At 44.2% G+C, this 12157-nt stretch overlaps 1 protein-coding gene across 1 annotated transcript in view; it reads left to right on the plus strand.

Moving 5' to 3' along the window:
* TET1 (tet methylcytosine dioxygenase 1) overlaps positions 1–11019 on the plus strand; it is a 46319-nt gene extending 35300 nt beyond the window's left edge. The window contains 1 exon segment of the mRNA XM_063164208.1: positions 746–11019. Within this exon segment, the coding sequence (XP_063020278.1) occupies positions 746–1887 (1142 nt within the window). The 3' untranslated portion in view covers positions 1888–11019.
* Positions 11020–12157: the final 1138 nt, after the last annotated feature.

Genomic DNA, 12157 nt, shown 5'->3' on the forward strand with positions numbered 1-12157 from the left:
TGCCTGCACAGAGACCTGAATCAGTGAGGCAGTTAGATGGGAAGGTGCAAGGCAGCCAAATCACTGCCTTGCAGTGACTCAAAATCCATTTTCTAAGGATGGGTTTACCTGGAGCATGTTGGCAGAAACCTTTTTTTTTTAAGGCAATTTCTGAGTCAGTATTGGAATGCATGAGTCATTGTAATGCAGTAACTGTTTCTGCTGTGATGGACAAGATCCAAAAATATGCTTTTTCCTTTGATCACAATGTGGGGTTAAGGCAGGCCAGAATTTTAACTGATTCACAGGCTGAATTTCAGACTGAATTTCATCAATTATGTAAAAACTGAAGGCCAGCAGTCAGCTGTTGGGAAGCATTTCTGTAAGCCTGGGCTGTGTGAATTGATTATTTAATTTTTTCTGTTTAGTTTCTTCATCCCTCAGTGAAATACCTTTTTATTTTATATACCAGCAGCCTGACTGGAAAAGGTTAAGGCATTAATTGAGCAAGATTATTTTATATATATGTGTGTGTGTGTATACATATATATATGATAAATATATGTGTGTGTATGTATGCGATATATTTATATAAAGAGAGATGTGTACAGTCATAGAGATACTCCTAGAAAGCTAAAAATAATAATTCTGAAAAATCTGTATCAGCGTGCATTTTTCATGTTAGAAAGCAAGTATGCAAATATAAGAGAGGTATTTTATTGATTGAGAAGTACTTACAACTTTGGTGTGCATTTCTTTCTTCTAGGGAACAAACCAGATGCTTTAAAACCTGGAATAAAAATGGAGCCTTCCAACCACCTTTATGCCATGAAACATACTTCAAACACTACTAAAAATTGCTCTTTACTGAAGCAGTACACGGCCTCCTCCCCCTTTAAGGTGGATGGTTTACATCCTTACCCATCTCTCACACACAAGTCTGGCCTAACTGCAGTGACTAACATTCAGCAGGATTTTTCAGTTCCCTACGGGTATTTTGAATGCAGTACCAAGCAACCTCACGTGCCACCTTATGTTAGCTGCAAGAGCTTTGATGTGTCAGTGAAGGATTATACTGGAATTGTGCTGGACGAGGAGGTGAACGGCGTGCCGCCCGTTCTGCCCGAGGTCACTGCTCCAGGCGCCCCGGCCCACACAGAGCCCCTGCCCACAGTACTTGAACAGCAGCCAGACAGACAGAGCTGCCAGCTTCAGCTGGACACCTGTGTCCCCCCAGAGCAGGTCAGCTCCTGTGACCCAGCGCTCCCACCCAGCTCCTTGGCACAGGATGCCCTCGGACCTGCGGCCGACTGCTCCCATGGGTGCCCTGTGGAAAAGGGCAGCTCCCATGGGGGACAGAGCTGTGACTTGGACTGTGCTGATGTAAAGCCAAGCAGTGCACTGGGACAGGCAGCTGATTCTGAAGAAAAGGCTGAGGAGTTATGGTCAGACAGCGAGCACAATTTTTTGGATGATGACATTGGTGGGGTTGCTGTGGCCCCTTCTCACGGTTCTATCTTAATTGAATGTGCGAGACGTGAGCTCCACGCTACCACACCGATCAAAAAACCCAACCGCAATCATCCCACCAGAATTTCTTTGGTTTTCTACCAACACAAAAATTTAAATGAGCCAAAACATGGTTTAGCCATGTGGGAAGCAAAGATGGCCGAGAGGGCACGAGAGAAAGAAAAGGAGGCGGAACGAGTGGGAACGGAGAACGCCGAGCTGGGCTCCAGCAGCAGGAAAGCAAAGCAGCCAGGTGAAAACAGAGATATCTTTTATGAAGACAACGAGTTCAACCAAATTCCATCCCGCAGAGCACTGACAGTGACCAAGGACAACGTGATCACGGTGTCCTCGTACGCCCTGACACGAGTGGCGGGGCCCTACAACCACTGGGCGTAGCGTGGGCTCACACAGAACAGGCCTCGTGTCCTTCACTCTTCGCTCATCTCAACCATTCTAAGGCTGAGGTAAAAACAAAAAAAGGGGGGGATTTCTTCTTAAACTGTGACTTTAACATTTGGTGGTGCTCAAGCACATTTTAAGCAAAAAAAAAAAAAAAAAAGTTGTATAGTTTTAATACATTCTAAAGAAAGATTTTGGTTAGGTTATTAACCTTGATTGAATCATTCAGTTTATTACCTTTAGGAATTTATATTTTGGTGCTTTAAATCGTGTGTTTACTACAAAAATCATTTATAGCTATTTTAACAGGTTCACATTTTATGGTGTTAAATCAAGTTATACAGTTATAGCTCTACACAGCTCTTGGTGCTTAACCACATCAAACAGTTAAAAATAAATAAGCTGAATTATTACTTCATGGTGCCATTGCTTTAACAACTTCCAACCATTGCTGTATAGTCCAAATTACAGACCAATCTTTTAGAAAACCAACTAATTTTGTTCTTTAGATTCGTCAGTAGAATGAAGTTATTGGTAATGATGGCTGGAAGTTGTTTCTAAGCTGTAAATATATATTTTAAAAGCACTTTCTATTTTTAAAATTAACTTGAAATAGTATAGTATAAGGATCATATTGTCTAAGGTTTGTGCATACTCTACAGAAGGAATGATTTTGTTCTTGCTGTGCAGAGTTCCATGGTGTTACAGGTGCAGGATGTATGCTGACAGCATATGTGGTTGTTTTCAACTTGCCCTTTTTCACTGAAGATTTTATGTTGCATATAAACAAGCAGTTATGAATTATAGAACCTTTTTATTCTTTTCCAAGAGAGTGTACAAACGTGGAAGAGGAGATGTCTGGTCAATCTGTGTGTTGCTATTGGGAGTTATGAATATTTTCTGGTTTTTTAAGGCAGCATTTGTTATGGTTTCTATGAGCAATAAGTGCATCAGTCTCATTTGTTTCCAGCCTTCTAAGTTAACATGGCAACCAAATGTTCCTAATGCTTCAGGGGTAGGATTGTTTTGGGATAAAAAGCTACCCCCTAGAGTTGCCTTATTCTATTCTGATAGAAAAGAAAAAAATAATTTGGGAAAAATACAAAGGAAGTGTTGGAAAACAATCAAATTTCTAATATTTAGCAGCAAAGTTTTTGCTAAAAATTACCTATCTGTTATATTCACCTGAGTTCAGTTTTTTTACAAAAATGTTTTGTAAATTTTTGAAGCAATTTATACATTTGACATGGAAAAGGTTGCATCCTTCCTTGAAATTTATGTTCTTCATTTCTGTTGAGAAAGTGACATATCACAAAAGGAGTATTTGCTAAACCAGAGGAAAAACAGACACTCCATTGCTTTTAAATACTGTAGCATCCCACTCTTCTTTCTGATTCTCCTCTCCTATGTATTTCTTGTTTAAACTTATTTATTGAATCAAATTACCAAATGCCAACATAGCTGAGGACTGACCTCATCCTGCAGCTTCTTCCACGTGAGCTGGCTGGGGGCAGGAGGAGCCCTGGCCCAGGGTCCCTGGTGCTGGTCAGCCACGGCCACAGCCACAGCTGTCCCCTCGGCCTGCAGGCACAGGGCTAATCACATACTTGACACAGTTATACTGCAGTGGTGCTGTCCAGAGGAGTATCAGCTGTCTGGATCTGCTTCATTTCAAGACAAGGTGCTTTTCCCCAGAGGAGCTGAAGTGCAGGAGCTCCCTTGCAGTTTGGTACGAGGTGCGTCGGTGTTTGACACGCAGAGCCAGTCAGGACCTTGGTGCTACAAATCCTTTGGTGCAGGGCAGATCCAGGAGACTCCTCTGGAGCAAGGGCTGCAGCAGCAATCCCTGTGGCATGATCCTGGCTCCAGTTCTGCACATTCCTGGCCAGGCTGACAAAGCTGTTCATGGCAGAGGGTGGAGGAATTGAACCAGTTCTTTGGATCTTACCTATTTGAAGTAAAACCTGTAAAAACCGGCTATGCTGCAAATCTTAGTTCAAAGCTTAATATTAGTTCAGATAGAGGATATGAAGGGATTGTAAATAATGATGAAACAGAACCAATATTATGGCATTGTTTTGTACCAGCAGTTTTATGCTTATTGACTATGTAATATACAGTATTCATCAAATCATTATGGTATTTTGTGTGCCTTAGATTTCCATTTCCAAACTTGTATATTTTTGGTGAGCCGAAGATGAGTAGGAATTGCAGCTGCCCATGCAGTCAGTGGTGCTGTACATTCCACAGCTGCTCAGCCATGTTCTTGTCCCACCATGCAGAGATTCATTTCTTGGTTTCACTGATAGCCCTGACAGCTTCAGTTTCTGCAATGCTGTAATTCAGCACTCTGGTGTGACAGATTTCCTACACAAAGTTGGTAAGCTACAGAGCCATCTCTACCTTTTAAAATGTTCATACCATTAAAGTGGATCATTTTTACTTGAATCTTCTCCTGCAAATTCCCACATTTAACTTACTGGAAACTTCAGATTAAAATGTTCCATTGAAAAACCAGCAGCTTCCCTCTAAGAAGTGAGGCACTGAAAGGTGGATCTAAAAGGATCCCTTCAAACAGGTAGCCCAGCTCTACCTTTTTTTGAAATGGCAATTCTAACAAAGAAATGTGTATCTTAACATAATTAATACTATTAACTGATAGGTGCTAAAGTCACAGTTACTACTTCATTAATGTTACTTACATGACAGAAATGTATCACCCACACAATAGCAGATCACCCACGGTGCTCTTTCCTTGGCTTTCACCTAAATTGCTTTTTCAGCATCTCCTGCCAGGCAGGTTGGGCACTTCCACTTCCTGCTGTGCTTTGAGGAGCTGATCCTTTCTGTTCTGTACTGCAGTATAGGAAATGCAAATGTTTACTGCTTCTACAACTCTGTGCTATTTCTTGTAACACTTCAGGATATTTATCAGTCTTGTACACAAATTGCATTGTTTTCAGTAAGGTTATCATTTTATAACAGTGTTTATCTCTTGAAATCTTCAACTCTGTGGGTCTGTTCTTTCCTTTGCAGCCCACACAACCACTTGTACTTTGCTCTTGGGTTTTAACCCAAGTCCTTCTTGGATAGCCAGACCAGGAGCTGGATCAGAAATGAAGGTAGCTGCCTTGGTCAGACCTGCATGTTCTATTTGGTTTCCATCAGCTGGCACAATGTTCTGGGTGGAAAACCTGCCCATGGGTTCAGCGTGGGGTGTGCTTGTCTCTGGATCAATTCTTACAGTGTGCCAGGAAAAACTGTCAGGATCCAGCACAGGGCACCTCTGCCTTGCCAGAATTGTGTCTCATCCCTCTGTCCCCTGGGGCCAGTCCCACAGCCCCACCTGCACTGGGAGGGAGGAGCAGGGCTTGTTTGGCTCCCTGAGGGACTCCCTGCACTTGTGTCCAGTTAAACAGTGAATTTACTGATTGTTCACATGCTGGTGTATTGGGGAAATAGAAATATTTCTATACATACTTTAGTCACAAGATCCAAGAAGCTTTTTAACTACTTACAAATACTTGCAGCTTCCAACCTGTAACAGTTATATTCAGATTTTTTTAAGGACTTTCTAAGAATCCTAACTGCTGGTGAAAGTCCTTGTGTTACCTATGACAGTGCTCCTCTAGATGTAGAACAGAAATAACTGCAGTTAATCTGGAGCAACATTTTATGTTAAGCATGGCTAAATGACAACTTGTCTAGTACTCAAGATTCTACCATACAACTGTATGGGTTTTTTAAAGACTTTTTTAATTTCATTGCAGTATTAACTGAATATGGTGGATTAAATCTGGGTCCTGTTCACAGTGCTGCAGCCCTGCTGACTCCAAAGGGCTCATCCATGAGGTTTTCAATTGGATGGAGGTGGGCAACAGTGGACCAACATTTGTGCCCACTCAGAGGTCACTCTTGCTCTTTCACTTCCCATGTAGCTTCTCTAATGTTGAAATTAGCTCCATTTATCAAGCAGTCACCAGCTTTGTGATCCATTTATACATCTGGTTGTTCCTTTTCCATAGAAATCCTGTCATTTCTAGGCTATCAGAAGGAGATGGCTGTGCTCTCAGATAGAGAAAACTCAATTGCATGGCCACTTGCATGCTTGGTGTGTGTTAACACCAGTCACATTCAGGCAGTGTGGGACCAACTCCTTCTGGCTGATTGTGGTCACTGAAATTCAGCTTAGGGTCTGTGTGATGTGTGCTCCATGGAATTGGGTTTGATCTCCTGTGTGAAGGGTCTGCCAGCTGTGAGCTGGGATGAGCTGCTCTCAGTAGCAGTTAGGGATGAGGAGCAGTGCATCACTTTTGGGAATTCCTGCTTTAGCAGGTGTTGATGGGACTTACACGGGGAGGTGTGGAGGGAATGTCTTTGTATGGCACTGCCCTGCAATGTCAGTGTCACAGCACTGCTCTGGCCAGTGAGGTGTTTCATGGTGGGTATTGGGTACAAATTCACCCCTTTCCACAGTTCCTCCACGGGCAGAAATCTCTCCTTTGGTCTCTGCCTGCATAATCTGGTTTACAAAAGCACCAGAGGAGGGAGAGAGTTGGCCCCCATTGTCAATGTGCACACACACACAAGGCAGCAAGTGCTGCTGTCATGGGCAGCCTGCTGCCCTCTGCCCCAGCACAGGGAGCACAGGGAGCACAGAGAGCACAGAGAGCACAGGGAGCTGCTGTTGGTGCTGCTGCTGCTGGAGCTGCTGCTGCTGCTGGTGCTGCTGCTGCTGCTGCTAGCACTCCATGGTCTCCAAGGTCCTTTCCAGCCTTGGTGGTTCTCTGCACAGCACAGCTAAATCACAGGCAAAGCTGTGAAGGTACAGCTGGTTTTTGAGTCAGCCTTCTGTGTACATGTAGTTACCACAGTACTTCTTGATACTGACACTTCTTTTGGCCATCTGACTTTAAATTCAGTAGCTTATTTTGTCTGTGACACACTTAACATTCTCCTTGAATCTAAACAGTGGCCAGTGTCAGCAGTCTAGAGGATGTGGCTACTTACTCTCAGCAATTCAGGAAGTGGTTTCAGTCTCTTCTGGGATTACCTGATGTTTAGCCAGCCTTTACAAGTTGTCCACATTCTGCTTTAGGATGTTGCTACAAAATTATAATTACAACAAGGAGGGAGTTTTACATTTGAGGTTTCCTGAAAGGCCAAGGATTTCTAATAGAACCTGATCAGGCACCAGGCTACATATGGATCACTTCCCCTAAGGAGTGGTTGAATATGTGCTGTGTTTGTACTTCCCTGTTAAAGCCTTTCTGGTGCTTTTAGAGAACAGGCAGAACTTTTTAATACTGTCACATTCTTGACTGAATTATGAAGCCTTAGTGCTACATGATGTTGTGTTGTGTCCCTGAAAAACACTTCACGTGGCTGGTGTGGATTAGTGGGTACCACTTTTACTCTGTGCAGCTGACACTGGATTCTCTGGCCACCTTTCTCCAAGCTCTTTCCAAACCATCAGCTGTGCTCAGTTATTGTCACCTGCTGCTGAATGCTTGCAGTGCTTGTAACTCCTTCAAGGGTTTCTCCCTTCACAGACTGGTTCAGCCCTGGGCATGAGCAGCACTAACGCTGCCAGCCTGCCCGTGAGCCCCTGCACTCTGTCCTGCTTGGAGTGCAATCAGCCACCTCCACCTCAGCAGTGTCACTGAAGCCCCTGCACTCTGTCCTGCACACTGAAATCAGCCACCTCCACCTCAGCAGTGTCCTATTGAGCTGTTCTCCTTGGACTCTCCCCCTGAAATCCATTTATTTTATATCCTGGAACAGGCTGCCCAGAGAGCCTGGGGATGTTCCATCCCTGGAAGTGTCCCTGGCCAGGTTGGACAGGGCTTGAAGTGACCTGGTGTGGTGGAAGGGGGTGGAAGGAGGTGAGCTGTAAGGTCCCTTCCAAGCCACACCAGTCTGATTCCTTGATCTTGTATTCTGGATGTGACAGTTCCAGGGCTTTTACTTGACATTTTCTCATACAGAGCCTATTATAGGTGGGATTTTTTTAATGTCCAGTTCATAATCTGTCACAGTCACTGTTTTCTTACTTTTTAAAATCAAATAATCAGTTTTCCAGTTAATTTTCAGATTTTTTTTGGTGTAGTTGTTACAATCTGTTCTTGTATCTGCAAGTAGCCAAACAAAAGAGACTTTGCAAGACTTTGCAAAACCATCATCCCCTGAGAAGGAAAAGCCATTCCTTCTCAGAGTGTAGGATTTCTTCATGTGGGTTGCATCTCTGAGTCCTCTTGTCTTTTGAGTCACTTTTAACAGCTCTGCTCCATTCCTGACACCAGACAGCTGCTGCAGCCCTGCATGATTGCAAGAGCAGGAGTGTTTCTTTGCATCTTCTGTAAACCTTAGCTCAGTCTTTGTGAGATATCCAATGTATGTTAAATGCCTGAACTAATACAGGACTGCTTGGAAAAAAATGTTCTTCCTCTGTGGCAAAAAATGGAATTGAAGGAGCTTGAGAAGAAAAGAAGGTGGTTACTGCCTTTTACTAGAGGGCATTGAGGTGGCAGCATTGCTGTTTCTTTGTCTCTCTGAGAATGAGGACTTTGGGATTTTTTCCAATCCAGCTCCCAGTTCACCATCCCAACAATTGCTCATGGTGCTCAACCCTGTACTGCTGAGCTTCAGTTGTAAAAGGTACAAGTTGTTTCTTGGTGCTGTACCCTTAATTCCTCCAGACAGTGTATTTCCCTTTCTTCTGCTGGGCCATACATATGGCATTTTCCACACACTTCTGTTCCAATGCCAGCATCTTCCAGCAGCATCCCTGCAGTGGGTGCAGGGCTGGGGTGCTCAGTACCTGAGGGTGACAGGTCTGGTGTGACACCAATGGTGCTTTTGTCCACAGCCTGCTCCCCTTGCAGACATTGCTCAGCTGTGGGCAGGGCAGGGTGGCACCAAACTCCAGAGTTCCCCCCAGAGCAGCTGAGCTGTGCCCCTGTTGGTGCCCTGGGGCCAGGGAGCTGCTGCTCTGGGTGTTCAGTCGTGCAGTTGTTGTCACAGAACGTTTTAATGCTGTCGTGGGAAGTTTTGTGACTGATCAATATTTTACATGTGTATCTGTATTTTTGTTATATTGTAATGGGAAAAGGGTCTAGGGTTGGGGAGTTGTCTTAAAGCAAGAATGGAGGCCCTGATTCTCATTTGTGCTACTGTCCTTTGCATTGCACTGGGAGGGTGAAGGGGCCCTAAGTGGAGCTCACTTTGGCTTACATCCTTTGGGGTATCCACCACACTGATCAGAGCATAAAGGGGCAGTAGTATAAATAAAAGCAAACAGTCAGCAAGTGACTGATTTGTACAATCATCTGAAATTAATTTCATGGTATCCTTACTGTGCACATACTGGCCAGTAACATCCAGATGTTCTTAGTTTAGAAATACAGGTTAAACAGACCTGCTTGGGTTTTACCAGGTTTGAAATATTTCCTTATATTGGCTGTCCTTTGCCCAACACTGTCTACAAAGACAACGTGCTAAAAGATTTGTACCTCTAGGTAATGGCCAGCCCAGAAATCTCACAAAATTACCCAAAATGCTATTTTTATGCTAGTTCTTCTTAAAATACTTGCTAGCCTTTATCATAACTTGTATCCCTTTTACTTGATGATATAAGCTGGGGTTGTGACAATCTACTGAAGTCCCCTGTGTGCAGTGTGCAGTGCTGTGTGCTGTGTCACTCTCTGTGGGTCTGGGGACACAGAGCTGAAGCCAGCACCTCCTGCCTTCCCTGACTGTGGTGCTACTGGCAGGGAGAGCCTGGCATGGCTCTGGTGCCCCTGCAGGTTCTGTGTGAGCAGGGATGCAGTGCCAACTTATTCAGAAAAAGTGTGAGGACAAGGAAATATTCAGGAAATGTGCTTTCCTTCTGATATTTGTACACTGCAGTGATGCTGCAGGGCCTGATGAGAACAGATTCTGTACCAGCTTTGTGAATGCCTGTCTGACCCCTGCAACTCAAAAGGCAGCAGCTGAACTTCATGAAGCTCTTGTCCTCTAAATGCAAAAACAATTGGAGTCCAGAAGAACAAATGGGATATCCCAGTACTGCTAAAAGAAAGGCAGTTCTAACCAATGCAAACATTCATACATTTCAGTTTTTAAAGTGAATTACTCTATGATTATTTGCTCAGTTTGGAAGAGACAGCTCTCCATAATGTGACAGTTTCACGCCAGGTCACAAGTACTGATCAGAATTTGCTGTCATTAGGAAAGAACATGAATTTGTAAGACATGCTGGACTGACATGCAGTGGCTAATGAATTCCTTCCTGCTTTGGGAAGATAACAGATTATGCCAAAGCAAAAGAAAAAAAGGTCATTGTTTTTCTCCTTCTCTCTTTCTTCTTTTCAATCTTTCTTTCTTCCCTTGGGATGCATTTGATATTCATTTTTCAACTTTGAGTTTGAGGTTTTCTTCCCAGTTACCAACGTACTGTATTGAAATCTGGAACATAAAACTAACATTTTTTAAGCAAAAGGTGATGTACAGGGAGAAAAAAATCAGAAAGAAAAAGCACTTCATTATGTCACAGTATTTACAGGAGAAAGTGTAAAAATTACTTCTTTTCTCACAAAAACAAAACCATTTGGGGCCTGATTCTTCCCTAGTGTAACTGAGCCCAGCTCCCTGAGGCTGGTGGAGCTGGGCAGAGTTGTGCTGGCTGAGAAACTGAACCTTAAAATCTTCTTTGCAGACAAGGGAACCCTTACCAGCAGTACTTGAAGACTTGTGAGTTGTGACTGCATGTTACTTGAAAGATCTAATTAAGCTATGTTTTTTGGTGCAAGCAGTTGTTGTACATGATTTCATGTTTATGTAGCAAGATGCATTGAAATGTTGATACTAGTATTGAAACATACATGTAAAAATTGTCGTTGTGGAAATTGTCTGTTCTGTTCTATTTTTCTTGTGTGTCTCATCTGTTTAGAACGTAAACTTTCTTTTTTTTTTTATTGTCCTAACTGAATAAGGCTAAATGAATACTGTAATTGAAAATATATTTTAAATCTTGTCATGAGTTTTTAAAAAGACTATTACAAATTGTATCATTCCTGATTACACAGAACTTTGTGGGTGGTTTTAAATAAATTTTATACTTCTATTTTGCACTTAGTCGTCTAATTTTTCTTTCCTGCTCTGGGCAATTATAACCACTGTCATGTGTAGAAGTGTATTTGTTAATTAGCAGTACCTACAAGGGGCTGCACCCAGAAGGTCAGCAGGTTCTGAGTGGGAAGGGACAGGCACAGAACCAGTCCCTGTTCTGCCTCTGCTTCAGCCTGGGCTGACCTGTGCCCAGAGCAAGAGAAGCAGCCAGAAAATCTGAACTTCATTTTCTGACAGAAAGGACAAAGCAGTTTGTGAACACATCTGCACAGGGCCTCCTTTTGCTGCCTGTCTGGCAGAGCAACTTCTGGGAGTCACTTACTGTGGCATTTAACTGCAGCCACTGGAAACGTTTCTGTCAGGTTTTATTTGCTGCTATCAGAGGGTGTGGCTGGGGCCTCTCCCTCAGCATAGCCTGCTTCACTGGCCTGGCAGTGCACAGCAGTGCTAAACAGGATCCCTGCTGTTCAGGTCTGAGGGAAAGGAGGAACACCCCTCTGCTCATACCTGCTTCTTTTCCTTCTCCACTACGTGCAGCAGCAAAATAAGCAAAAATCACCTTCCAGGTAAGTGGAGTCTCCTAGAGAGCAGAAGAATGCTGGTGTCCTCTGGCTCACCGATGGCCTGGACAGGAACTGCACCATTGTGTGATGTGTACCTGCAGTCCTGGGGATGGATGGCTGTGCTGTGGGTACAGCAGCAGGGAGCCCTCTCCTCACCCCTCCTGTGTGAGCTGCTCCTTGCAGGGCAGTCCCTGCTGGGCTGTGCTGTGGGTACAGCAGCAGGGAGCCCTCTCCTCACCCCTCCTCTGTGAGCTGCTCCTTGCAGGGCAGTCCCTGCTGGGCTGTGCTGTGGGTACAGCAGCAGGGAGCCCTCTCCTCGCCCCTGCTGGGTGAGCTGCTCCTTGCAGGGCAGTCCCTGCTGGGCTTTGGCAGCAGCCTCTCCCTGGCCAGCTGCCCCAGCCCTCCATGAACTGCCCTGTTCATCCTTGTTATCAGTCTGTTATCTCCCGCTTCCCAAGCAATGGGGCTGAGGTTTTGAAGTGGGTCAGGACTGTTCTCCTCACTGCTCTCCTTTACTGCCTGTGTACATTTGTGCCTTCACTGGGCTCTTGTGGGCTGGGTTACCCCAAGGAGAG

Source organism: Melospiza melodia, chromosome 9, assembly GCF_035770615.1.
Source record: "Melospiza melodia melodia isolate bMelMel2 chromosome 9, bMelMel2.pri, whole genome shotgun sequence".
Lineage (NCBI taxonomy): Eukaryota > Metazoa > Chordata > Aves > Passeriformes > Passerellidae > Melospiza > Melospiza melodia.